General features: G+C 37.6%; 1 protein-coding gene across 1 annotated transcript in view; it reads right to left on the bottom strand.

The window, feature by feature from the left end:
* The window catches only part of LOC110590731 (nesprin-2-like), a 255,228-nt gene that overhangs the window by 136,296 nt on the left and 91,381 nt on the right, over window positions 1-27,551 (bottom strand). Inside the window, 12 exon segments of the mRNA XM_044918082.1 lie at window positions 928-1,193; window positions 2,069-2,224; window positions 12,985-13,083; window positions 16,002-16,343; window positions 19,143-19,307; window positions 21,160-21,469; window positions 22,403-22,554; window positions 23,729-24,020; window positions 24,118-24,237; window positions 24,692-24,894; window positions 26,267-26,379; window positions 27,078-27,249. Coding sequence (XP_044774017.1) covers window positions 928-1,193; window positions 2,069-2,224; window positions 12,985-13,083; window positions 16,002-16,343; window positions 19,143-19,307; window positions 21,160-21,469; window positions 22,403-22,554; window positions 23,729-24,020; window positions 24,118-24,237; window positions 24,692-24,894; window positions 26,267-26,379; window positions 27,078-27,249 — 2,390 coding nt within the window.

The raw sequence follows: 27,551 nt of genomic DNA on the forward strand, positions 1-27,551 counted from the left end.
CTGAGTCGAGGACTAAGAAATCACCACAACATCCAACCACGTCGTTATCATCTTACCAACAATTATGACTGAGAGGGTATAATCACCCGGATAATCTTTTGAGTATAAAATTATTTCCTCAAAGGGAGATCACTGAAAGTAAACCCCATCAAGGCAAAGCTATAAAATCAACCTTTGTAATAGTGGGAAAGTGTTTACACAATAAGGCTATATCTGCAACCATTTGCTATTATTTTCAAAGCCAAAAGGAGTATATATATGTAAAAAGAAATCATTAGGATAGATATATATTCAGTATGTTCCAAACTATTTAAACCAATTATGCGGATACTAACCAACTGTATACATAGAATATTTCTTTCCACCCCCACAGTTTAGGATAAACTCTTGACAAAAAGAGTGCTGAATTCCATAGAATCTAAATCTACTTGGCAGAATTTAGTGTGAATTGTTTAATAAATTATTTGTAAAATGAACATAATTTAATTGTAAAATCAATACAAATAATATAAAATTTATTGCATGGAACTGACAATTTTCTTCAATGGCCTCCGTATGGAATTAATTTCATACTGTAGTATTAAAATCATAATATCCTTTCATAGTATAAATTCTTAAAACTCGGGGCCTGTCTATGGTAGTGCAGCCTATGCCTGAATAAAAAGAATGCAAGTCCTAAATTTTTTTTTTTAAGATTTATTTATTTATTTTAGAGAGAGAGAGCGGGGTTGGGGGGGTGGGAGAGGTGAAGCAGGGGACAGAGGGAGAGAAATCCTGAAGCAGACGCAGATCCCCTGCTGAGTGCAGAGCCTGATGCGGACTGGATCCCAGGACCCTGAGATCATGACCTGAGCTAAAACCAAGAGCCAGGTGCTCAACCAACTGAGCCACCCAGGCGCCCCACACATCCTAAATTCTTATACTTACACTTTTAGACTTTCCTTCTCTGTCAACAAGGCTTTCACTGAGGATTCAACTGAAGCAAGGTGTTCCTGAAAATTGTTAAGGAGATAATATTGGCTTTCTTTATTTTTCTTCAAAGTAATAAGTGCCTGAAGCAGACTGTCCAAGTGGTGCACAGAATGTCCTGTATTGTGAAGAACCAAGGCACTTGTTTCTGCTTTATTGAGATACTCCGTCTGTTCTAGTGGTTCAATGGCTGTTTTCTTTGCTTCCAACTGGGCATATAATTCCTAAAAACAAGTCAAGGAAATCAGTAAATATATACTCACTCATTTACTCATTAATTTTTTTCTTTCCAATAACACGTTCTATCCCAAAAATAGGCTTTAAATATTTCATTTGCACACAGAGAAACTAAGGTGCTGACATTTTAAAGCTTTTTTTCCACTAGAATCATGTTAAAATCTAGACTGAAACTCACAATGGGTCTAGCATTTAATAGCAATTAGATCTCCCTATTGTGTTAAAAGGTTCTGCAATGTCTAAAGGAAGATTTATCTTATTTTTTTAGGTTGTTCTAGATCTATATACACTCCATTTATATATATCCTTTATCTTATTTTTATTATTCACATGTATCACCCCTCTTTTCTGTTTTAAATATATGTTTACAGTTATGTAAACTCAGCTAGAATTGTAGGGGTCATTTTTTTAAAAACATGGCCATGTATTGGACTTTTAGATTATATAGCTATATAAATACATAAATATACAAACATAGCTATGTAAGCACAGCTGTAAAAACAAAGGAGTACCCCATAATGTTGATAATTAGGAAAAGTAAATTTGTCAGAATCTGAAGAATACATCTGACTAAGACGAGGAATGATAAGTCAGAATTTCCAAATTTTGTTACTGAATAAGTAAGTTTTTAGGAACTTCATGAAAAAGACTAATGTTCATTAAACTCTTCCACTTTTTAAATGGAAAGATTTATACAACTTACTGATTAGTACATAATTATATAGTTACCAAACTGATCATCAGGCAAAGGTTAAATAAGACTTTTCATTCTGTGCAAGCAAGTTTCTGGTAATTAAAATATATTGTATTGCATTGGATAAATGATGCAATCATGTTGTCAGTGTTTTTCTTGTTTCCATACCTCTATCTCTTTTAATTGTTCATTTCTTAACATAACATCTAATTCTAAAGGTTGATTTTGCAGCTCATTGACTTTATGCTCATCTTCAGTGTTTTTCATGCTTTCTTGAACATCCAGAGAAAGTTGTTTTGACAAAACCACTTCCACAGCTGAATTCTGAAAACATAAAAAGATTAATTGCTGAATAGTCTACCTTACAAATAAATAATTTTTCTTTCTCTTGGTGAAAACATTCCAGTTCCTTCTATTTACTTAAAGACTTTCCAAAAGTATCTTTGGGCACTATCAAAGATGATTTTTCCATACAATATTTAATTGCTTTTATTGGTATCTCACCAAAAAAATCCCTTTTTTGGCAAGATAGTATAGGATCTCTGATTATATTGTGAGGCATAATCTAGTCTTAAGAAAGAAAACAGATATGGAAAAAACAAAAGTTCCAAAGTTTATGCTTAGTATTCACTGTGATGCAGAGGGCAGAGCAAATAACAGGCATTCAACGTTACCTATTGGTAGTTTAAAATAGTAAGTGGACAGATGGCAGAAACACCAGGATTTCATGGTATTAAGAATGAATTATGCCTTACACCAATTCATAGGAAGAACTCCAAGCTGGGTAAGGCAGGTTATATATGTAGTAATATGATCTTTTCTGAAAGCTACAAGAACTTGACTTTCTCATAGAGTACATAGAGATGCATCTGCATTAATTGATTCATTCTTTGGACAAATATTTGTTGAGCACAAACAGGTACCAGGTGCCATGTCCATAATTTTAAAAGATTCCCATTATTTTGCTAAAGTATTAGTTTTTATTTTCCGGTTACTTTATAAATGAAATACCATTTGATTTTGTCATATACTTTCATGTCAGTAAGGTCTGTATCAAGTCTGTGAATAAGATGTGTCCACCTCCCCCAATAAGGTAGAAACTGTTGTTGTAAAAATACTACCTGGATACCAATGCAGAATGTTAACAATAAGGGAAACTGGGTAAGAGATACATGAAAACTTCCTGTACTATCTCTGCAACTTTTCCATCAATGTAAAACTACCCTAAAGTTAAAAGATTAAATAAAACAGATGTACGGACGTGTATATGTCTGGAGCTTCACCAAAATTAACTGGTAAGAAAATTCAGCTGAGCAGTGTTATGGGTTTTGACACAGTTGGCACTTAGCACAAGTCACTTCTTTAAAAGGCTACACATGATTAAAATGATCTTACACATTTCCTCCATTCCCAACAATTGATTCATGCAAAACTACAGTTTAAAATCTACAGGGAAGACAGCATCTCAGGAGGAAGGATCCAGGAAGGCTGTGAGAGGAAAAGAGAGGGGCCACACCACAGGCTCCATCGGCCTATGGGTGTTCCTTGCGAGGAGTCACAATCACAGGGGGTGGATGTCAGCCTCCCACTAGATGGTTATTGTTCCTTACAATACCCCCCAAATCCACCTGCAGAATAAGAGTGCCTGAGGTAAAGGCTGAGATATTAGACCCTAGGAAGACTTGACTTACTATCAATCATCTACTAAGAATTCAGAGCCCTAGGTCTATCTTACCCCATAAACCAGTGACTTGAGGACTAGCAACAATTTGCCACTTGTAATCTGCCTTTCGTAGTCAGAGAGAGCATTCTGAAAAACCTGAAATCACCCCAAAACACCACTTGTTTACCAACTCCAAAAGCCATGTTTCTACCTTGGCAGAAAATCCAACAGAGTCCCTCAAACGAACATTTCAAATTTAAAAGGTAACATTCTCTTGCTCATGCCAGAGAGGTTGGAACACAGACTCAAGGTCCTGATTGGCTCCTGGAAAGATTCTTTTGTAGCCAGTCATCCTTTGCCCATCACCCTTGACTGTATTTTATTTTGATTTTGCAGTCTCACTTGAACGATTTTATTTTAAACATATGATATTTCAAACATAGTTAGAAGAACAAAATATAACCTAGTTATTAATGATATTAAAGTATTAATGAAATATTATAAATAATTAGCATTTATTTATAACATTATACTTATAATAATAGTATTATAGTATATATTAATTTATTTATAATATTAATATATACTATAAATGAAATAATAAAATAATATTAATGATACAGATATAAGTGACATAATTTTCCATATCATAAATATAATTTAAAATTCAACATTCATCCCTCTTTCATCTCTTCCTCCTCAGAAATAACCACTATTCTAAAATATATGCATACAGGGCGCCTGGGTGGCTCAGTTGGTTAAGCGGCTGCCTTCGGCTCAGGTCATGATCCTGGAGTCCCGGGATCGAGTCCCACATCGGGCTCCCTGCTCGGCGGGGAGTCTGCTTCTCCCTCCGACCCTCCCCACTCTCATGTGCTCTCTTTCATTCTCTCTCTCTCAAATAAATAAATAAAATCTTTAAAAAAATAAAAATAAAAAAAATAAAATATATGCATACATTTAAAACAATATATTTATTCACTTAAATAATCTCTACTCCCAACATGGGGCTCAAACTCATGTCCCCGAGATCAAGAGGCACACGCTCTTCCGACTGAGTCAGCCAGGCGCCCCACACATGCATTTTTATACTTTTACTACATATATTAGTATTCATACAGTATTGTTTTATGTATTTTAATTCTTATAAAACTGGAATCAGGGCGCCTGGGTGGCTCAGTTGGTTAAGCGACTGCCTTCGGCTCAGGTCATGATCCTGGAGTCCCGGGATCGAGTCCCGCATCGGGCTCCCTGCTCGGCAGGGAGTCTGCTTCTCCCTCTGACCCTCCTCCCTCTCATGCTCTCTGTCTCTCATTCTCTCTGTCTCAAATAAATAAATAAAATCTTTAAAAAAAAAAAAAAATAAAATAAAACTGGAATCATGTATTATCATTTTATAATTTGTTGGGGTTTTTTTTCCCACTCAGCAGTAGGTTTTGGGGTTTATTCATGGTGACAGATATAAATATGGTACGGTCATTTTAGCTTTGTATACTGTTCTCCTGTCTGCATGAACATGACTTATTGATCTGTCAGGCTACTGTGAACATAATATTGTTTCCAGTTTTTCTTATTAGAGATATTGGTCCAACACCCTTGTATAGGCCCTTTTGCACATTTGTGTGAGTTTCTTTGGGATATTTTCTAGAACTAAAATTATTCCTTTTGATTATCAATAGATAGTTGTCGATTTGTTATCCAAACTGAATTACAGTTTTTACTCCCACCGGCATGGTAAAAGAATTCATATTTTCCCTAATCCTCTCTGATACTTGGTGCTAAAAGAATTTAATTTCTGCCAATATAATCGATGTGAAATTGATATCATTATTGTTTTAATGGATTTCTCTGGCTGCTTACAAAGACTGAGCTACTCTCCTAGAAGAAAACATGAGCAGTAAGCTCTTTGACATAGGTCTTAGCAATATTTTTTTGGACCAGTCTCCTCAGGCAAAGGCAACAAAAACTAAAACAAATGGGACTACATCAAACTAAAAAGCTTTTGCACAGCAAATGAAACCATCAACAAGACAAAAAGGCAACCAACTGAGTGGGAAAAGATATTTGCAAGTCACATACCTGATAACAGGTTAACAGCCAAAATATACAAGGAACTTACACAATTTATTAAAAAAAAAACTGATCAAAAAAATGGGCAGAGGACTTGAATACACATTTTTTTCCAAAGAAGACACAGATGGCCAACAGGCACATGAAAGATATTCACCATCACTAATCTTCAGGGAAATGCAAATCAAAATCACAATGATATTACTTAGCCATCAAAAAAAAAGAAATCTTTGCAACGACGTGGATGAACGAGAAGGTATTACGCTAAGCGAATTAAGTCAATCAGAGAAAGACGATTATCATATGGTTTCACTCATATGTGGAATTTAAGAAGCAAAACAGAGGATTATAGGGGAAGGGAGGGAAAAATAAAATAAGATGAAATCAGAGAGGGAGACAAACCATAAGAGACTCTTAACTCTAGGGAACAAACTGAGGATTGCTGGAGGGGAAATGGGTGGGGGGAAGAAGTAACTGGGTGATGGGCATTAAGGAGGGCACATGATGTGATGAGCACTGGGTGTTATATACAACTGATGAATCACTGAATTCTACCCCTGAAACTAATAATACACTATATGTTAATTAATTGAATTTAAATAAAACTAAATTTTAAAAAACACAATGAGGTATCACCTTACACCTGTCAGATTGACTATTATTAAAAAGGCAAAAATTAACAAGTGTTGGTGAAAATGTGGAGAAAAGAGAACCCTCATATACTATTGATAGGAATGTAAATTGGTTCAGCCACTATGGAAAACATGAAGTTTCCTCAAAAAAATAAAAGTAAAAATACCATACAATCCATCAATTCCACTTCTGGGTCTTTATCCAAAGAAAACAAAGACACCAATTTGAAGAGATATATGTCTCCCTATGCTCATTACAGCATTATTTACAACAGCCAAGATATGGAATCCACCTAAGTGTCCCTCAATAGATACATGGATAAAGAAAGTGTAGTATATATATGCAATGGAATATTGCTCAGTCATAAAAAAGAATAAAATCTCGCCATTTGCAACAACATGGATGGACTTTGAGGGTATTATACAAAGTGAAATAAGTCAGACAGATAAAGACAAAGACTGTATGATTTCATTTATATGTGAAATCTAAAAAAACAAAACAGAGGAGTACCTGGGTGGCTCTGTTGGTAGAGCATGCAACTTTTGATTTGGGGTTAAGTGTTCAAGCCCCACACTGGGCACAGAGCTTACTTAATTAAAAAAAAAATAAAATAAAAGGGAAAAATAAAAAAACCCAGGGACACCTGGGTTAAGTGTCAGTTAAGCGTCTGCCTTTGGCTTGGGTCATGATCTCAGGGTACTGGATCGAGCCCCGTGAAGGGTTCCCTGCTCAGCAGGGAGTCTGCTTCTCCGTTTCCCTCTGCTCCCTCCCTCCCCCTTGCTCATGCTCTCTCTCTCACTCTGTCTCTCTCAAGTGGACAGATAAAATCTTAAAAAGAAACAACAACAAACAACAACAACAAAGAGAAAGAGACTCATGGATACTGTTGGTTACTGGAGTCAGGAGGGCTTGGGGGTTAGGTGAAAGAGGTAAAGGAGATCAGAGGTACTAATTTCTAGTTATAAAATAAATAAGTCAGGCGACTGGGTGGCTCAGTCATTAAGCGTCTTCCTTCGGCTCAGGTCATGATCCCAGGGTCCTGGGATCCAGTTCCGCACTGGGCTCCTTACTCAGTGAGGAATCTGCTTCTCCCTCTGCCCCTCCCTTTCTCACCGTTTCTCTCTCTGTCAAATAAATAAATAAAATCTTTAAAAATAATAAAATAAATTAAATAAGTCATGGGGATGTAATGTACAGCATATAGAATATATTCAATAATATTGTAACAACTTTGTATGGTGACAGATGGTAACTAGACTTATCCTGGGAATCACTTCATACTGTATAAAAATATCAAATCACAATAATGTATACTTGAAACTCTAAGGATACTGTATGTCAATTATACTTTAAAAAAAAAAAAGACTGAGCTACTCTCATTGGCCATATGAGTCTTACTTTCTATGAATTACTTTTGCATATCTGTTGTCTATTTTTTACTGAGTTGATTTGTGATTTTTGTTGTTTATTTTCATACTCTGGATACTAATCTCCTAATAGTTTTATTCATTGCAATTATTATCTTCCAGTAGATTGTCTTTAAACTTTATATGTGATGTCTTTTGTTGAACAAGAGTTTAATGTTTTAATACAGTCAAATGTATCAAACATTTCCTGTTTTGTGGCTCAGTCGTTAAGCGTCTGCCTTCGGCTCAGGTCATGATCCTGGGGTCCTGGGATCGAGTCCCACATCGGGCTCCCTGCTGGGCAGGAAGCCTGCCTCTCCTACTCCCCCTGCTTGTGTTCCTGCTCTAGCTATCTCTCTCTCTGTCAAATAAATAAATAAAATCTTAAAAAAAAAAAAAATTTCCTGTTTTGGATTCTGTTTTCAGGGCCTGTTTAAGAACGTTTTCTATACTCTGAGATCATAAATATATTCTTTATGTTTTCTTGCAAAGATTTTAACATTTTATTCTTTACATTTAAGTTCTTCTGTAATATGCTTCTGTGTAAGTTTTGTGATAGATAAATTCAGTCTTTGTCAGAAAAATTTAAGTGTTTTGCCTCACTCCAGAATGAAAGTTCAACTGGGTATCAAAGTGCAGGTTAGGAACTATCTTTCTCCCAGCCCTGTGCAGATGCTACTACACTGCCTTTCAGTGTTGAGAAATCTGTTGTCAACATAATTACTTTTAGTCTGGTTGCCTTTGAGATACTTCTTTTTGGCTTTAGCGATTTATTGTGTAGCCTGTTCAAGGATCTCTGTACTTTCTGAAACTGAGGATTCATATTTTCCCTCAATTCTGGAAAATCCCCAGGCTTGCTTTTCCTCCATTCTCTCTATTCTTTCCTTCTAGAACTCCTATCAGGCTTATGTTAGAGCATCTCAGTACATCTTCTGGGTCTCTTAAACTTTCCTTCCTATTTTCCATCTCTTTCCAGCTCTGTGTTGGATTATGGGTAATTTTCTCAGTCATATATTTTATTTTTTTTTAAAGATTTTATTTATTTATTTGACAGAGAGAGACACAGTGAGAGAGGGAACACAAACAGGAGGAGTGGGAGAGGGAGAAGCAGGCTTCCCACGGAGCAGGGAGCCCAATGCGGGGCTCGATCCCAGGACCCTGGGATCATCACCTGAGCCGAAGGCAGACGCTTAACGACTGAGCCACCCAGGTGCCCTCAGTCATAGATTTTAGATAACGAATTCTCTTCAACCTGGGTCAAGTTTGCTGCTTAACCTGGCCAGAGCAATCTTAATTTCAATGACTAATTTTTTTATTTATTGAAATTCCATATGGTTCTTTCTCAAATCTTACCTTTTTTTCTCAAAGTATTTTATTCTGTCCTTATGATTTCCAATCCATCTTTTATATCACTAATCATTTTAAGCATATTATTGTATAATATATTCCAGACTGTTGCCTTATCTCACTTCCTTAATGTAGTAGTTCCTCTCATTTGTAGTAATGAGGCCTCTTCCCTATGATGGACTGTTCCTTTGTGTTCATCATTGATTGATTGATTGATTGACTGACACTAACTCAGTATCAGACTTTTTTTTATTTTACTGTGGGAATTCCTTTGGCCTAATTGATAGAAGTGACCCCTTTGGGTGGATTTGTGCTTGCTTCTTCCAAGTATCCCAAGGAGATATGTTGGTAGGTATATAGAGAGATGAGTCTCTATACCTATAGAGGCTGATTTTAAGGTTCATTTCTTGATTTGAGCTACTACACAATGCAAGTAGTATAGATTTGTACTCTAAACTTGTTTGAGATATAGGTTTAATTTAGATTTCATGGGAGACCTTTTCTTCCACCTTTAGTCCTAGTCCTTTCTCTGGGTTAGAGATTTTTCTGGTCTACCTTTCTTCCAGGGTACAAGCTTTCCAAGGGCCTGTGTCTATCATGGAGTATCCACTCCAATACATGGCCTCTCATGAGTCTTTACGACCTCTAAGCCCCTGAACATCTGATTCTTTCCCTTCCCCACTACACCTGGAATTTCTCTTTAAAAAGTTTTTTTTAATTAGCATAAACTTATACGAAAGTATAACTTTTAAAAAAAGACTACCTTTTTATTTGAGAGAGAGAGAGAAAAAAAACATGAGTGGGGGGGGAGGGGCAGAGGCAGAGGGAGAAGCATGTTCCCCACTGAGCAGGGAACCTGATGCAGGGTTCAATCCCAGGACCCTGGGATCAGGACCTGAGCCAAAGACAGCCACTTAGCCAACTGAGCCACCCACCCACCCCCGAAAGTATAACTTTTAAACAGTGTAATAAGTATACATATTGAGCCTCTGAGCATTTTTTTTTAAGTTAATAAATTTAAAGTGGAAAATGACCATTCTATCAAAAGACTGGCTGAGTTATATATCGCCAGCTATGTTGAATTTTTAAAGAAATGCTAACTGTTTTCAACCACATATCTTTCCTTAGAGTTTGGCCTATTTGGAAAAAGAAATAGGAAGTGAAAGAAAGAATATCATCAACTCTCTTGAAGGGCAGGGCCATGATTTTTTTTTTTTTTAAAGATTTTATTTATTTATTTGACAGAGAGAGACACAGCAAGAGAGGGAACACAAGCAGGGGGAGTGGAAGAGGGAGCAGCAGGCTTTCTGCAGAGCAGGGAGCCCGATGTAGGGTTCTATCCCAGGACCATGGGATCATGATCTGAGCTGAAGGCAGACACTTAATGACTGAGCCACCCAGGCATCCCCAGGGCCATGATATTTTCATCTATGTGTGTCTTAATTCACAAAGTAAACCTTCTACATCGACATTTAAAACAATGGGCTTTGGGGCGCCTGGGTGGCTCAGTCGTTGGGCGTCTGCCTTCGGCTCAGGTCATGATCCCGGGGTCCTGGGATCGAGCCCCGCATTGGGCTCCCTGCTCCGCGGGAAGCCTGCTTCCCCCTCTCCCACTCCCCCTGCTTGTGCTCCCTCTCTCGCTGTGTCTCTCTCTGTCAAATAAATAAAATCTTTAAAAAAAAAACAAAACAAAAAAACAATGGGCTTTACATAATGGAGCACTGTATCTGGCTTAGCAAACAAATAAGCATAGCCAACAGAAGGAAGCTTGGCACCAGCTTCACTATCCCCTTTCCCCCATTCAGGAACAGTGGCCCCATGGCTGTAATAATTCTGGGACAGGGAGAAGCCTAAATCTATCACCTGTAACCTGCCAACAGTAAGACAGTATCATACAAGCCTAGCAGATATATTTCTGTCTTCTCTAAAGCATTCCAGTATGAAGCAGTGAAAAACAATTCAAAGATAAACATACATCATCAAACCGAAAGGCAGATCAACACAGTCTCAGCGGCTGCCTCTTTGTGTTAGCGTAAGGTCTACAATGTTAACATGACCTGTAAGGCACTTGTGACTCAGCCAGCCTCGCCTACCTCTCAGGCCTCCACTCTGTCACTCTTCTCTGTCCTCCACCCCCTCTTTCACCCTTTCTAACTCCTCATGCTCTCTCCCACCACAAGAAGAAATTCTGCTTCCTCTGTCAAAAATCCTCCCAACATCCAGCCCTGAGCTCTGTTAACTCCAACCCACCCTTCAGGTCTCCATTCAAATGTTGTTTCCTTAGAGAAGCTCTCTCTGACTACAGTTCAGGTCAGACTCCTTTATTACAGACTATCATGGAATGCGTTCCTTCATGTAGTTCCTGTAATCAGGCTCTCATTAGTTCATTAGTTGATTAATGTATGCCTCCTCCTCTAGACTAGCTCAATGAGAATAGAGACCGTGTCTATCTTTGCTCACCATTGAACCCTCATTGACTGCTCAATAAAATTTTACTGAATGGATGTGCAGATGAATTCATATTAGACAAAAAATAAAAGAATTTTATTTAGTTTTTGCTTGTTAAGATGAATCATCTGTGGGTTATAAAGCAGAGTAGAAAGAAACTGGGAATCTGCCAATCTAACTCTTATTGGCCAGACATCTGCTAGGAATGCTAGCACCAGGCTTTGGCTGGGTTTTCTGAGAGTAGAGAAGGTTCAAAATAGGCCCAAGAACTCAATAAGGGGTCCACTGAGGTCAGACAGTACATTAGCATATTAGGCCTCAATTAACAACCCACATAACACATTCAAGAAAATGATGGGGGTAAGCCACCAAGCATCAGGCTGAGTAGAGTATGCGAGTTCTAGTCCCAGTGCTACTGGAGTATAAACTTGGCCAATTAACATCTCTGACTTCAGTTCCCTCACGTGAAACACAAAGGTTAGCCTAGAAAGTTTCTAAGGTCCCTCAGCCTATAAGATTTCAGGACTTGGGAACATGTTCTCAAATGTATGCCGCTCACAGATGTCAACACCATGTACACTATGTAAGTCATTTATCTTGTAAAGGAATAAATCTTGGATTATGAAAAATACCTCTAGAGTAAGAAGCAAGATTTGTATACAGGTCAAAAAGAGCAAAGTAGTACACTTCCAAGACAGAGTTGGCATGTGGTCCAACTATGTGTTCTATTAACAAAAATTTTTTTACTCAATTATCAGGATAAACACCACCAAAAATAGACATCATTTACCCCAGGACTGAAAGCTCTTTATCCAGTAAGTGGTTTTCCTTCTCATTCTAGTACTGACTCCACTGTGTTTCTGGTCACTCACCCACAGCTGGACACTTTACATGTTTTGCCTGTATCTGTGACCATCTATTTTCCAGAATTTCTTTATGAATGCCTTCTTAAATATTGAAATGATAAATGCTCAGAAATGTTTGAAAAGAACAAAAAACAACTCAGACCTACTAACAATTATACCTAATGACAAGGAATTCAAAGAAGTAATTATAGACAAAAAGTTTTTTTAGGAGCAATTACATCATGTAGGATTGACATTGGGGAAGGAGGGGGCAAGAAAGAGTCTTTAATACCAGTTAATTTGTAATGTTGCTTTATGAGTTTTTAGAATAAAAACAAACTACGAATGTATTACTTTCCTTTTTTTCCTCTTTATCATTTCCCTTTACGGACACCTCAAATCTGAAAAGCTTAGTCAGTCTTCACTTTTTACTATATCCTAATTTGTTACATCACTTCACCCATATAGGAAGGGGAGGTGGAAGGCAGTTCTGCCTTTTCATATTTAAAAACTCTTAGAAATTCACTTCTATAAAAATATCTAGTATGATACTGGATCATAAGCACCTATATCCTTCAGTCTACATGCTGTAATTTCTTTTGCCTCCAGGTTTGCCTTAATATTTTGTTATTAAAGAAAAAGTCAGCCAAAGGTCCAGATCTAAGTTATCACCTAAATTTAATCTAAAATGAAATTCCTGGCAATGGATTGAAATATATACATGCTATAATGGCAGTTTTTGAAAAGTGCAATCATACTTTCAACAAAACTCTAAGATCAAATGAAATTTACTAAAGAAAAAAGTAGAAGAAAATAAAAACTTCCTAAAAATTCTTCTGGAGGTGATTTTAAATAATCTGATAAAAGCCCCTCTAGAGTCGAAAAAGGCATGTGAAATGCCCATTAATTAGATATTTAATTAGTGTTAGATTTTTTAAATTTTTTAAAAGATTTTATTTATTTATTTGAGAGAGAAAGCAAGCGAGCAAGGGAGTGCACAAGCAGGGGGGGAGGGGCAGGGAGAAGCAGACTCCCCGCTAAGCAGGGAGCCTGACTTGGGACTCCATGCCAGGACCCTGGGATCATGACTTCAGCCAAAGGCAGACGCTTAACCGACTGAGCCACCCAGGCGCCCATAATGTTAGATTTTAAACCATGATAATAGATGCCCATATTCTAGCAGAATGACAAGCACAAAAGAGGCCTCAATAAATATATATGTGTATTTTAAATATTTTATTCATTTATTTGACAGATAGAGAGACAGCGAGAAAGGGAACACAAGCAGGGGGAGTGGGAGAGGGAGAAGCAGGCTTCCCGCTGAGCAGGGAGCCCAATGCGGGGCTCGATCCCAGGACCCTGGGATCATGACCTGAGCCGGAGGCAGACGCTTAATGACTGAGCCACCCAGGCACCCCCTCAATAAATATTCTTAATGAATTAAGTGCTTATTTTCACTGTCACTCTTCAGACTATAACCAGATGTATGGTTCAGTAAATTGTGCTTTAATGTTACTAGAACCTCCTGCTGAAGTCTTCACACTTGCATCTTAATCATGTCTAGCCTATGCATGTTTGGATCACTTTTACTAGCTGTTCAACGTTCAAATTGTTCTTGGTCTTACATAGTATAATATTAAATAGAAAAAAGTAAATACAGCTAGTACTTAGAGTAGAGAAAATAAAAGCACAGATGCAGAAAGACAAAAAAAAAGATCATGTCACAAAAGAGTAAAAAGTCGTAATAAAATACTGCTAGAGATTTAAACCACCTGCCCCTACCCCAGACCTGTAAAAATTATTTGAAGACTTAAGGACCTCTATCATTTTTTTAGCTTTAAAAGCAGCTTATCTCCTCCTTCACAAACACATGAGTCTTCTGACCATTACAAAAGGCATCACAAATTAAATAAAAATTATATCACAATATATTTGTCTTACATGATTCAACGGAAAAAATTATTTTAATGAAGTATCATAAATTATAAATAAATCATCATTCAAGATCAAGTAAAAGCTTAATAAATTATAAAAACTCTTATTATTGGGTTATGATCTTTATTTAGTTTCCAATATACTCTATTGAATTTTGGGGGCTCAGAGCCAAAATGGGTCTGGGAAGCTAATTTTAAAAGTTATTAAGCAACTCCCTTTAGCAACGTCATGTATTAGGATAGAAAGCACTCAGGTATTTTTTTCTTTTTTTACTTATCTACTGCTGTTTAATACTGTTAAGTTTCTTTTATACAGACAGCTCAGGAGTCACATGCATGGGCCCTTCATTCTTTAAGACATTTTCCTTAGCGATATCTAACACTGCTTGTGGGATTTATAAGTCTTCTCATGGCCAGACAGATGCTCCATTGGTGCTTAACCTGGTTTTACACATTTCTAGAGAACGCTACCTGGTTCCTATAATCTTCTATGCATTTCTGTTTTGTTTTTTAAGATTTTACTTATTTATTTGAGAGAGAGAGGGAGAGAAAAAAAGAGAGCACGAGCAGGGGGACGGGCAGAGAGAAAGGGAGAAGCAGACTCCCTGCTGAGCGGGGGAGCCCAACGCTGGGATCGATCCCAGGACCCAGAGGCCATGACCTGAGCCAAAGTTAGATGCTTAACTGATTGAGTCACCCAGGCACCCCCATGCATTTCTGTTTTAAGAAGACAACAGAAATGCACGTTCTTTTCATTGCTGTTGATCACGTACTCCATAAAAAGCTGATGAGAACTCACACCTGAATGGTCTAGCCTTTGCTATTGTCCCACTGGACCCTGGAATGTGAGAGGCTGCCTAAGAAAAAGACCCTTTCGGGTGCCTGGGTGGCTCAGTTGGTTAAGCGACTGCCTTCGGCTCAGGTCATGATCCTGGAGTCCCAGGATCGAGTCCCGCATTGGGCTCCCTGCTCGGCAGGGAGTCTGCTTCTCCCTCTGCCCCTCCCCCCTCTCATGTGCGCTCTCTCATTCTCTCTCTCTGAAATAAATAAATAAAATCTTTAAAAAAAAAAAAAAGAAAAAGACCCTTTCAAATGCGGTTTACTGGATGGTTCTTTGTGCCTTTTCCATTTCCATCTCTAACCTGTGAAAAAGAACTTTAAGAGCCATAAGAAAATGTACCCATCTGGTTGGTCAGAATGAAAACAAAACAACATTCTTCTTTCTTCGCCCCAGGGAAAATTAGGAGCCTGAATGCTGATGTTCTCACACCAAATGATCTGACAACATTTAAAAATGCATTTGCAGTATAGGGTTAACATGAGAAGAAAAAGAAAGGAACCTATCCTTTCAGTCTCTGATTTCATTATAAAATCGACCAAAAAAAAAAAAAATAGGACTCTTGGGATTTTTTTTCTCAGAAAATGGGTAGAACACACTTTCTTTTCTTTTGCCTTTTCTAATTTGCCTTTGTGCTCTTGACCCAAGAAACTGTATCTGATTACATATCAGAGAGAATAATCAACCTAAACTGATGACTGACATTTTAACAGACTAAACAGTCATATTTCACCACTTAAATCTTGGACAGTTTTAGTTTTCTAAGGCCTCTTTTTACAAGTGGGCATCATAAATAGCCAGCACATTGAGGGTTTAATTATGAAATCAGAAGGCTTGATTCACCACCCTCTTTTCAGAGCCCAACACCTCTTCATTCTCAGACGCGATGTCTTAGAGATGCAATCACAAGCACTTACCTTGTTTATTTCCCGGTCTTCCCCAAACTTTTCCAGTGCAGCTGAGTCCTGAGTGGACTCCTGCACATCAGAAGTGACCTCCTTCTCTCTGCCTGGCAGAGTAAACTTTTCTTTCTGTTCTGTTGAGCGTTTTGATTTGAGAATGCTATTGAGATAATTTTCTGTCTCCTGCTTAGCAGATTCAAGTCTGTTTTCCAAATCCTTTTGTTTACACTTAAGTGATTTTATATCATCTTTAATAATCTTCTGTCCCACTGAAGATGTATTTTGCTTGATGGATTTTGCTAAAGCTAAAATCTTCTCTAATGTGCCATCTTGTAAATGGAGTCTATTTTCTAGTTCCTGTAAGTGGAGAAAAGATTGTCACAAAAAGTACCTCCGTTCAATTCACAATAGTTAATTGACTTTTGTAAATCACAGAGTATTCTGCTCCACTAGTGGAAAGTATAAAAAATTTACCAATTCATATCACAAAGAAGAAACTTTGGGCAAAATTTAAACTAATGTGCCATCCCAGATCAAAATCTCCAACAGATTTTATAAGACACTAGAAATTTATAAGAAGCAGCAAAGAAAATTCTCACAACACAGTTCCTGGGACGTAGGAGGCAAGCAACACATACTTGTTAAGTATATATTTTTTTCAAGATACAGCCTTTTTACACAATCAAAATACTAAATAGTAAGTGCCTACTTTGTGCAAAGCATTGAAAATAAAAGAATCATTTAGAATATACCCACATGAATCTAGTATTAATATTTACAATTCAGAGTAAAGCTTAAATCAATCTATCTAATGCAATATCTGAAATATAGCAAGAATTCAATCAATATTTACATAATGTATGAACAAATCAGGCTGCTTTGAGAACTCAAGACTCAAAAGGAATTTGAGGTACTAGAGTAGCTACTGATGTTACTGATGAAACAGAATAAGCCTTAAAGTTAGTAGGTGAACTATATAGTATTTATCAGTCATTATCCTAATAGACTACACAGTATTCATTTATTCATTCAACTAGCAGCAAATACGATAGGTTTTTTTTTTTAATTTTAAAAAATTTTCTAAGTAATCTCTATACCCAACGTGGGGCTCAAACTCACAACCCCGAGATCAAGAGTCACATGCTCCACCAAGTGAGCCAGCCAGGCACCCCTACTACAACAGGTTTCAAAGTTACATAGATGAGGAAAACACAGTGGAGCCAGGTTCCCATAGTCTAGTGAGAGAGACACAGAAGTAAACAGATGATTGTAATAGAATGTGAAAAGATCTATGCTAACAAATCTGCACAGGTTACTGACACATATTAAGCTGGAAGAAGGGAGTTCCAGACTGCATTTTAGAACGACCCGGGTGCAGCCACGGGGACGTCGTCACGGAGAGGGTGGCAAGTACAGGCAGACAGCCCATTCGGAAGTCAATGCAGGGTTGTGTGAGGGGAGCGCCTGCTCTGAAGAGGCAATAATGGAGGGTCTTGGGGAAGGAACAAATTGTAGAGATATTCCAGACATGAAAGAGACAGTACTTAGTGTCTGACTAGATTGAGGAGTCTGGGAAAGGATGGATATAACAGGTTTCTGACTTGAAGCCCGGAAAGATGGTAGAAATATTCAGAGCCAGAGAACACAGAAGAAAAAGCAGGCCTACTGGTGTGGAGCTGGGAGATGGAGAAAAGGAAGTTGATGAGTTATTTTCTGGACAGGCTGAACAACAAGTAAGCGTACGACATCCAAGTAGAGATGTCTAGTGGGGTCAGAAGACCTGAGCCGTAGCCCCTATCCGGTCATTTCACCCGGGTGATCTTGTAAGTCCCTTTTCTCTCCAGAACCCAGCTTATCACATATAAAATGAGGGATCTGAACTTGATGGCCTCTGAGATTCCTTCTACCTATAATAGAGGTTCTATGTTAATTTTTCTGGAGAAGCCTGAGCTGGGCTCCTACCTAACACTTTTCTTAGTCATCCATGGCACCCAAACAGTGCCTTGGACATGATGAGCTCTCAACATTTGTCAAATGATTGCTGTTAAAAAGGGAGGTAGCCTCTCACAATGTCAGGCCATGGAGGAGAGGGCTTGCTTGATTCCCAGGTCCCTAAAAGAAAGAGATGAGGGGGCATCTGGCTGGCTCTGTCGGAAGAGCATGCGTGTGGGCATTCGAGCCCCGCATGGGGTGTAGAGATTACTTAAATAAATTTAAAAACTTAAAAAAAAAAGGAAGAGATGAAGAATTCCCACACTCAGGCCAGCAGTGCTGTTCTGAGTCTCACCCCATGAAATCTCCAATTAAGGAGCTGCCAAAGAAGTAGCTGAGAAAATGCTTTACTTTGTTCTCTTCTAGAAGACACCTCCCAGGCCTGCTTACTGTTGGCTAAGCAAAGAGTGAGAATCCAAGGGATGTGTTTTGAGGATGTGGATCAAGAGCTGTGATCCTCACTGCAAGAGGCTAGGTGCTGTTGGAGTGAGGGAGAGGATTTTGGAAGCCCTACATCTGGAGAGAGCTCTAATTTAGACCATGAGTACGAAAAGCAATAAGGTAAAAATTATACAATTCCCGTCCACCCCGATAAAGAATGCAAAACTGAAGCATTTCCCCCGGTCCTGTGGTATCAGGTACATTCTTTGACTTCCCAGTATCTCCTGGAATCACTTCGATCTTTGAATCAAAGATCTCCAGGAGGTACAGACTGGTCATGGGTAGAACGGTCTCTGAGGGTCTGGAGTGCACGGAAATGTTCAAATTATAAATGGATGTGGTCACTAAAAAAGAACATTCCCATTTTCCATGACTAGTCAGAATCTTAATTATCTTAATCACCTGAAGAGTAACTGGATTTCTGATAAAAGACACTGATTTGTTCATTGTAATTAACACTGATTCTGGTTTTTTTTTTTTTTTTTTAAGATTTTATTTATTTCTTTGACAGAGAGAGACACAGTGAGAGAGGGAACACAAGCAGGGGGAGTGGGAGAGGGAGAAGCAGGATTCCAGCCCAGCAGGGAGCCCGATGCAGGGCTCAATCCCAGGACCCTGGGATCATGACCTGAACCAAAGGCAGACGCTTAACGACTGAGCCACCCAGGCGCCCCAATATTGATTCTGTTCTAATGTCCATGATGTCTGGACACTGTTTAATACCTGCAGTTTCTGCAGTTTTTCCTCAACTGCTATTTGATCCACAGGCTTATCAGAAAAACTGGCAAATTCCTTGGAGATATCGTCCAATGCGGCATTCAGGTCTATGACACAAAGCTGGTATGAGTGGTGTTCTTGAACATGACCTTCCAATTTTTGCACGGAATCCTAAAAATAAAACCATTGACAATTCACCAACTATGTCTCTGAATTTTCTCACTCAGAAAATAATTAAATTGTTCATAACACTTGTTTCATGAGGTTTCCTCTTGAAATAGGAATAGGGCCATAAAGTGTCCAGAGTTCTTAAGTGAAGTTTTCAGTAGTTGAGATATTTCAATGTAAAATCTCCTCCTCCCCCCTGAAAATGGCTTATTGAAATCACATTTGTTTCCCTCCACGCTTCTTTACCTTCATTTCATTCCTGAAGACAATTTATTTCTCAAGAGGTTTACAAAACATAAATGCTTCAAATTATATAATCAAATCACAAACATCTATAATAAAGCAGCTCCCTTAATTATCCTTCTCAGTAAAACCAAATATCCACAGTTGGAAATGAGACTATATGAGATCAGCGTAACTTCAGATTCCTTTCCTAAGAATTAAATTCCAACACTGTGTGTTAGGAAAAAGTAATCCTAACTAAAGAGCGAACCCACCTTCAAGTTCTCTTCCTGAAATAAGAAAATATGGCGGCCACACCTGATCAGAAAAGTAGTAATTATTAAACTCAACAACTTAGAGTCAAGTAGGTATCTCTTTATCTCTGCACATCTCCTGCAGTCTGTATAAGCAGGATTTCTTATCCACATGATCCTTACATTGAATCTAACTTCCAGGATGCAAATTATAGACAATTCTCTTATGAGAATACACTCCCTCGTGGCAAGCTGACATTTATCTCTTAACTCTTCTACTGCAGATCATTCAAGAGAGAGAAACTGATGAGGTTTATACAGAATAATGAATGTACAGCTGATCCTTGAACAGCAGGGGTTTGAACTATCTGGATCCAATTATGCACAGATCTTTTATAGTGCAGTACTGTAAATGCATTTCCTCTTATGATTTTTTTTAAGATTTTATATATTTATGAGAGAGAGAGAGAAGCAGGCTCCCCGCTGAGCAAGGAGCACGATGTGGGACTCGATTGCAGGACCCAGGGATCATGACCCGAGCCGAAGGCAGACGCTTAACCGACTGAGCCACCCAGGAGTCCCTCCTCTTACGATTTTCTTAACATTTTCTTTCCTCTAGCTTATTTTATTGTAAGAATACAATGTATAATACATATAACATAAAAATATGTGTTAATTGACTGTTTATATTATCTGTAAGGCTTCCTGGTCACCAGTAGGCTAATAGCAGTTAAATTTTCCCGAAGTCAAAAGTTATACACAAATTTTCAACTGGGGGGGGAGCTCAGCACCCCTAGCCCCACACTTTAAGGGTCAACTGTAAACCATTACAATGGATAGATGATGGACAAATGTATGGATAGGTAGATGCATGGATCACTTTGACACCATCACTTTCAGAGAGATACATTAAAAAATCCTAGGGGAGCATGGGTGGCTCAGTCGGTTAACCAAGTGTCCAACTCTTGGTTTCGGCTCAGCTCATGATCTCAGGGTCATGAGATGGAGCCCAGCATCAGGGTCCCCGCTCATTGCGGAGTCTGCTTGAGATTCTATCCCTCTGCCCCTCCCCCGGCCCCCTGTGAAGGTTTGTGCGCTCTCTCTCTCTCTCTCAAATAAATAAATCTTTAAAAAAAAATTGTAACCCTTCCAACCCCTGAAAAGGAGAACTTGGATGAGAAAAAAATAACATCATCATCAAACAATAGGCACTGGATTCCTCTAGCAAAACTGATGCATCGAGGAGTTAGTATTTGTATCTAAAAATGACAAATTAAATGTTAAAAGTTTTTGATTTACCAAAAGAACAAAAAATGGTTCCATATACAAATATGACATAGTTATGACAATCATTTGAAATTTTATTTTGACCATTTCACCTGTAGCTGTTGGAGAAGACTTTCGTGTAGATGCTTTATTTCCAGCCAAGGCTTTTCACTGAAGTTGGGATTTTTAGTGCACTCTAAGAGGTAACTTCCTTGAGATTTTAACTCTTTTAGCAAGGATGTCAAATCTTGTGCTTTCTGGAGGAATTTCTTATAAATTTTTAACTGAGCTTTCTTCTCCTGCAAACCATGTTGCAGAGCAAAGCCCACTTCCTGTTTCTTTTTTAGTTCTGTGAGCATTAATCTCAGATCCTCCTTACTTTGCAAATACTTCTCTCCTTCTAGCAGAAGCTTTTCTTGATGGCTAAGTTGAACAAATATTTTAGAAAGGAAATGACTCTTAGCAAATTGGAATGCTTTCTGCATATTATAGTACAATATACATTATAATAAAAAGCATTAAAATAACACTAACATAAATTATTCCCAAAGACTCTTTTGGCATTAATGACATTCCAAATAGAACTAAGTTTAGCTCAGAAATCAAGATAGAAATTATTTGTAGTTTTACTTAAAAAAAAATATTTTTCTTACATAATTTGACCTGAGAATAAACACTTAATAATTTAGATTCCAAACCATTACAGTTTTTATTATGCTTAAATACAATTATCTTATATTCTTCTTTCTCATATAGGTAAAATAAATAATCATTCAGTATATTGGCCAACTAACTAGTTTATACTTTCTATAACTTAAATTTAGTTTTGATCTGTCTTCCTAGAAAAAATACAAAATTCATATTTCCACTAAATAGTAAATGTATCATTTAAGATGTGATATTAATTAAAAATTTTCACCAGACTTATGTCCACTGAATTCAGGCAACATTTACAACATTTACACATTTAAGAATCTCTTAGAATATATATTTAAAAGCATAATTATTCTACAGTAATACCAGGAAGACACTGAAATTATCTGGGGGTAGGAGGTTTTGGTAAGAAGCAGAGTGGTGAAGGTGGAATGACAGACAATGCTAATTTGTTACCAAGAACTCCATGGGTTGATGAACCAGCTAAAGTGAACACTACCACAGTTATGACAGTGTATTTTCTATCTGATCCAGAGAACTATTCATCTTCATTTCTGCCTCTGACATTGTGGATGCCCCTGACATTACTGACTTTCTCTCCAAGAGATATTATATCCAAATCCAGGAGGCAGACAAAACATACTTGTTATGGCTTCACGGTGCGATGAAAAGCCATGAATAAGTGATGGCATTGCCCTTTACCTTAGATATGTGTTGGCTAAATGGACTGTGTTGTCCCACTGGTTCTTGATATCAGTAAGGGTCTTTGGAGCCAACGGAGCCTTGCTGCCCTCAGCCTGACTCATGATGGTCTGTATTTTAGCGTCCCCTTCAGGCTTTAGTAAAATGATTTCCTGAATTAAATAAAAAAGATCTTAGAATCTCATTTGCATTACTTAGGGAAAGTACATATGATATCTTTTGATTTATATACATTATATTTAGATTCTAACTGCTGAGATTTCAAAATTATCTTTTCATTTTTATATATGCCCCAAAGACAATGATATCTCCTTCACATGATACAGAACTGGTTCTCAACAAATATTTTTCAGGTTGATCTCATTGTATTCCTGCTCTCCTCCTGATTTTCAACTGCCTTCAAATAAGACAGATGCCCAAAAGACCCTGGAAAATCCTTCTTCCTAACCACTCCATTATTTATTGATAGAGAGTTAGGGTAACAACCGAACACAACATTTTTATACACTCAAGATGAGACTTAGGGCTTCCCAGAGGAAAATGCATTGCCCTTTATCAACTCTTGTCCCTCAGCTACAACATAATTCCCATTCCCTGTTCTTCTCTTTCCCTCCTTTGCTCTAAACAATCAAGTTCCTCCCTAATTGGAAACGCTACTCCAGATTCATCTCCCCTGGAAAACCTTTCACATATAATCCCAATTACTTCAGTAAACCTCACCAACACTTACAGCTCACTATGCAGAACCATTTCTTCCTGTAACAATGCTTTGATTAACGTAATTTCAATCCTTCCAGGTTCCTTTTAAGCACATGAGCGTCTGTCCCCTGCATTTTTAACTAACAATGTCTATCCCCTTAGATTAAAAGGGGGCCGGGAGGAGTTTGAGACTTCCTTGCCCTCTGCCACCCCCTCAGCACCTAATAACCTTTATGAACCACACAACACACTTGACATCTAATAACCTTTATGAACCACACATATTCGCTGTGAAGAAGCGTTCCTCTCCAGCCCTGCCCTTGACTATGCTGATGCCTCTCTGTACTGATATATATTCTTTTTACATCCTAGCAAACTCCCACTGCCACAGCTCCGCAGGCACTGCTCTTACAAAGAGAGGATATACCTTCTCTCTTCTGTCTGCCTGGAAATAATTTTAGATCCATCACAGCCATTCTGTCTTTTAAGCTCAGTTATCTGAATGCCTTCAGCCATTCCACAGTAATCCTATTTTCCATTAAGAAACAAATCTTTGCAGTTTTCCTCTAAATCTTTTAAAAATTGGAGTTCACCCTGACCTTTGAAATTTAGTTTTCATAGTTATACCTTTATTTTTTGGATTCTTTCCTCAAGTGGCATTTTGCCTTCAGATGAATTCAAAACCATAAGGGATTCTTTAATCCCTGCTATCCAGTGAATTATATCATGCGCAAGATCATTAAAGTGCTGGTCTTCTGTAGGAGGTAACTTATCCTCTTCATCAATTTCACATAATTGTCTCAAAAATGTTTGGAATCTATCATTCAAATGTGTCGATTCCATTATTATTTCTTCTTCTTCAGTAAGCCCATATTCCTTCAAAGACCTGTTCAACTGGGCCAGAGATTCAAACTGTTCCCTGTAAATTGCAAACATCACTGAAAGTTTATAGCAGTCACAACACCATGTAAGAAACCATGTCAGCAGAAAATATATTCATACAAGATCAGCTCTACCTCTTTCTAGCTACAGCTTCGCAAAATAGCTCAATTTTCTCTCCTGACTTTTCCATTTCTTTCCATTTCTCTTCTTGACTAGTCAACCACTTGCTCAGATTTCTGTGGTCATCCTGGAGTCTAAAAGAACATTACATATGTTAAAATATAAAGTAAGCAAAAAGTGTGTCTATGAAGAGAGGGTTGGCATGACTTTTGTAAGCTAACCAGGTTTTTACTACCCTTTTTTGCTATTCTTTAGGGAAAATATAATTTGTAACATTAAAATCTGAACAGTAATAGCCTGCATTAGAGTGGGATTCTATAAAGCAATGAGCTACACAAATGTATCATCAAGAGCAGGAAACAAACAGAAAACATTTTTGGATTCTCCCCTGAACTATTACTATATTAGATAATTTGAAGAATTCTCTTAACTTCTATCTTCCTAGAGACAAACTTAGATTTGAAAAGATGTATTTTATTTGTGAAATTTGTGTGTATTGTATATCCCAACGTTAGCTGTACTGAGGCACAAAACATATAAAGGTACCATTAGAAAACATGTTACTTAGATACTGCCTTTATTTCCTACCTCAGTAGCTGCTTCAAGTGGTCACCAAGCTCCTTTGCTCGTGCCTGGCAAATGGACTCCATTTTTTCTAATTCAATTTCTTGATTTATAATCCAACTATTAAGCTCCTTAACATGTGCTTTGGGCAGATGCTTCTTCACACGATTCAATACAGTTCCCATCTGCTGTATTTTACTGCCTCTTCCTTCAAGAGTCAAGAAATCCTTAAGAAAGACAGAAAGTCAGTGATGTTCTACTGGCAAAGTCGAAGTGTGGTCTCTACAAGCCCCATGACACTTTCCAAGCCAGTACACAGACATGCCATCTTTTTCACATCTAATATAAAAAAAGGAGCTATGGAGATACGGCTAACTTCAATGGCAAATGATCGGAAGATGATTTGTATTAGTTGTAGAATGTGTGTGTACATTACTGGAAAGTATGGAAATATAAAATATAAAATTTCCATTACTGGAAATGGCATCAAGCAAAATAATGCAGGGCCACCATGAACGTCAGTAGGAATAAGACTGGGAAAGTTGCATTTTTCTTTCCTCAACTTCTAAATACTTGCTCCCTTCTGGTAATCAACATGTAAACCTAAATAGACAATTCTCTATTTAACTTTGTCCAAATCAGAATTTTATTTCAATGTTTGTGGGTCAAGGTTTGAGCATCAATTGCTAAGACCCATGCAATGGGTAAAGTTAAAGGCAAAAAATAAAAAAAGTTGGGGCTTAAACTAAAAAAGAGAAGAAAGGCAATTCTATCAATAAACAACAGTAGCATCAAAGCAAGGAATCAAACAAAGAACATTTAGTGCCACTCATAAGCTTGAAAGTATGACTTATCATCAACCCTAAAGTACTAGATAATCTAACCTAAAGTGACCAAGATTTAAGGATGCCATACGCATTTTAAATGCCCCCATGCACATTACCTTTTATTTCAGGCTTCCCTCCACCATAGTTCAACCAGCTTGTATTAAAGTTCAACTGAGATTTTTTAAAGAAATATTATTCAGAAAAAAATAATAAAAAGTTAAGAGATCTCTCAAGAAAGTAAAGGGATTTCAAAATCCACACTAGGTAAAGACGTATTTCTTATCAAATATAATTTTAGTTTGACTGGATTTACCAGTAAACACTAAGTTAAAAGGATCTTACAATAGGTGTGAAAGTAGAACTTGTTTAGGTGACTCGCACCGTTGCCCAATAAACATGGAGTTTCAAAATATTTGGGGGAAAGTTGGTTATTTGGAAACATTATCTCTGTAGATAAACTAGTAAGTCAAAGTAATTAATTAACAAATTAATTATTTTGAGAGAGAGAGCTTGAGTGGGGAGAAGGGGAGAGGGAGAGACAGAATCCTAAGCAGGCTCCACACTCATCACGGAGCCCAAGGCGGGGCTTGATCCGACAACCCTGAGATCATGACCCAATCCGAAATCAAGTATCAGAAGGCTTAACTAACTGAACCACCCAGGCACCCCCAAAGTAATGATTTTATCTATTTAAATACAGTTCTCTGTCTCTAGTATTTTTGTTTTCATAAATTTTGATTAAAATTTATATACATATATATACATATCTTACAGAAAGTTTTTGTAGCTTTTGTTCCACACTCTTTTTTGTTTCTGATGATTCAAAACACTCTTTAAGGTTCATTTTAATGTTGCCAAACCAGTCATTAAAGTTCTTGCACTGATCTGCAGGAAAAAACAAAGGAAGCTGTATTCATTCAAGAGAGACTTCAGACACCTTGTTCAAGTAAGAGACTTTGAAATTTGCTTTGCATGACATGGCTACAGGTCATTGTATAAAGTGGTAATAAGTTGAAACCCAACTCTGAGGCTAACAGATTCTAGAGAGTAATTGTGGTATATTTTCTTTTTTTTTTTTTAAGTAGGCTCCACGCCCAGCATGGAGCCCAATGCGGGGCTTGAACTCATGACCCTGAGATCAAGACCTGAGCTGAGATCAAGAGTCGGATGTTTAACCAACTGAGCCCACAGGCGCCCCAAATTGTGGTATATTTTCTATGCCAAACCTCCTTTCCAAGCACATAGGACACCGAAAGACACTTGCAGGGGCAGCCTGCTCACAGACATGTCCCCAGATTCACTCACTATGGTGAGCAGGTCAGATGTGAAAATGCTGGTGACCTTCTTTCATGAAATAAAGATTTGGGACTTGAAAGAAATAGATGTTATTTACAATAAGCATAGATCAGTGGGTGCTTCCCCCCAAAAGAGTTATCTGAATAAATCCTAACTAAATAAATCCCTTTCCTTAACTAGAATCTCTGCAACCATTTTTAAGTAAAGCTTAGATAAGCCTTCATGTTCACAAGACTTATTCAGACTTCAAGATTCCCAGAAACAGTTAAGAGAAACATTGCACTCACCATTCAATAACTTAGAAAAGTGATCTTGCAAAACACTTTTTTTGGTATTAAATAAATCACTGACACTTTCATATTGCTTTTTTAATTCAGAGAGCTCAGGAGTCAGACAACCTATTTGATTCTCAAGTAACATCATACTGTGCTTTTGCTGTAGGATTTGCTGTTGTATCTCCTAAATACATAAACAAACAAACAACAATTAAGTCTCAAAATGAGCTCAACTTACACAAAGCATAATAGATCTCCTTTGTTTTTGTAAAAATCTAAATGATTTTCTGTTGGGTGGACTCGCTTTACCTTAGCCAGTAAATATATAACACAATGCAATTTTAATATCAAATAATTACTGCCCCCAAAGCAATTCAAAGGTGAAACGCTAACTATATGACAAATTGTCTTTCTGAGTTTTTGCCCCAACTTTCATTTTTTAGTAACTATTTTTATTAACCTCAAGAGGTCAAATTTATCAGAAAT

The sequence above is a fragment of the Neomonachus schauinslandi genome, chromosome 9 (genome assembly GCF_002201575.2).
Source record: "Neomonachus schauinslandi chromosome 9, ASM220157v2, whole genome shotgun sequence".
Classification (NCBI taxonomy): domain Eukaryota; kingdom Metazoa; phylum Chordata; class Mammalia; order Carnivora; family Phocidae; genus Neomonachus; species Neomonachus schauinslandi.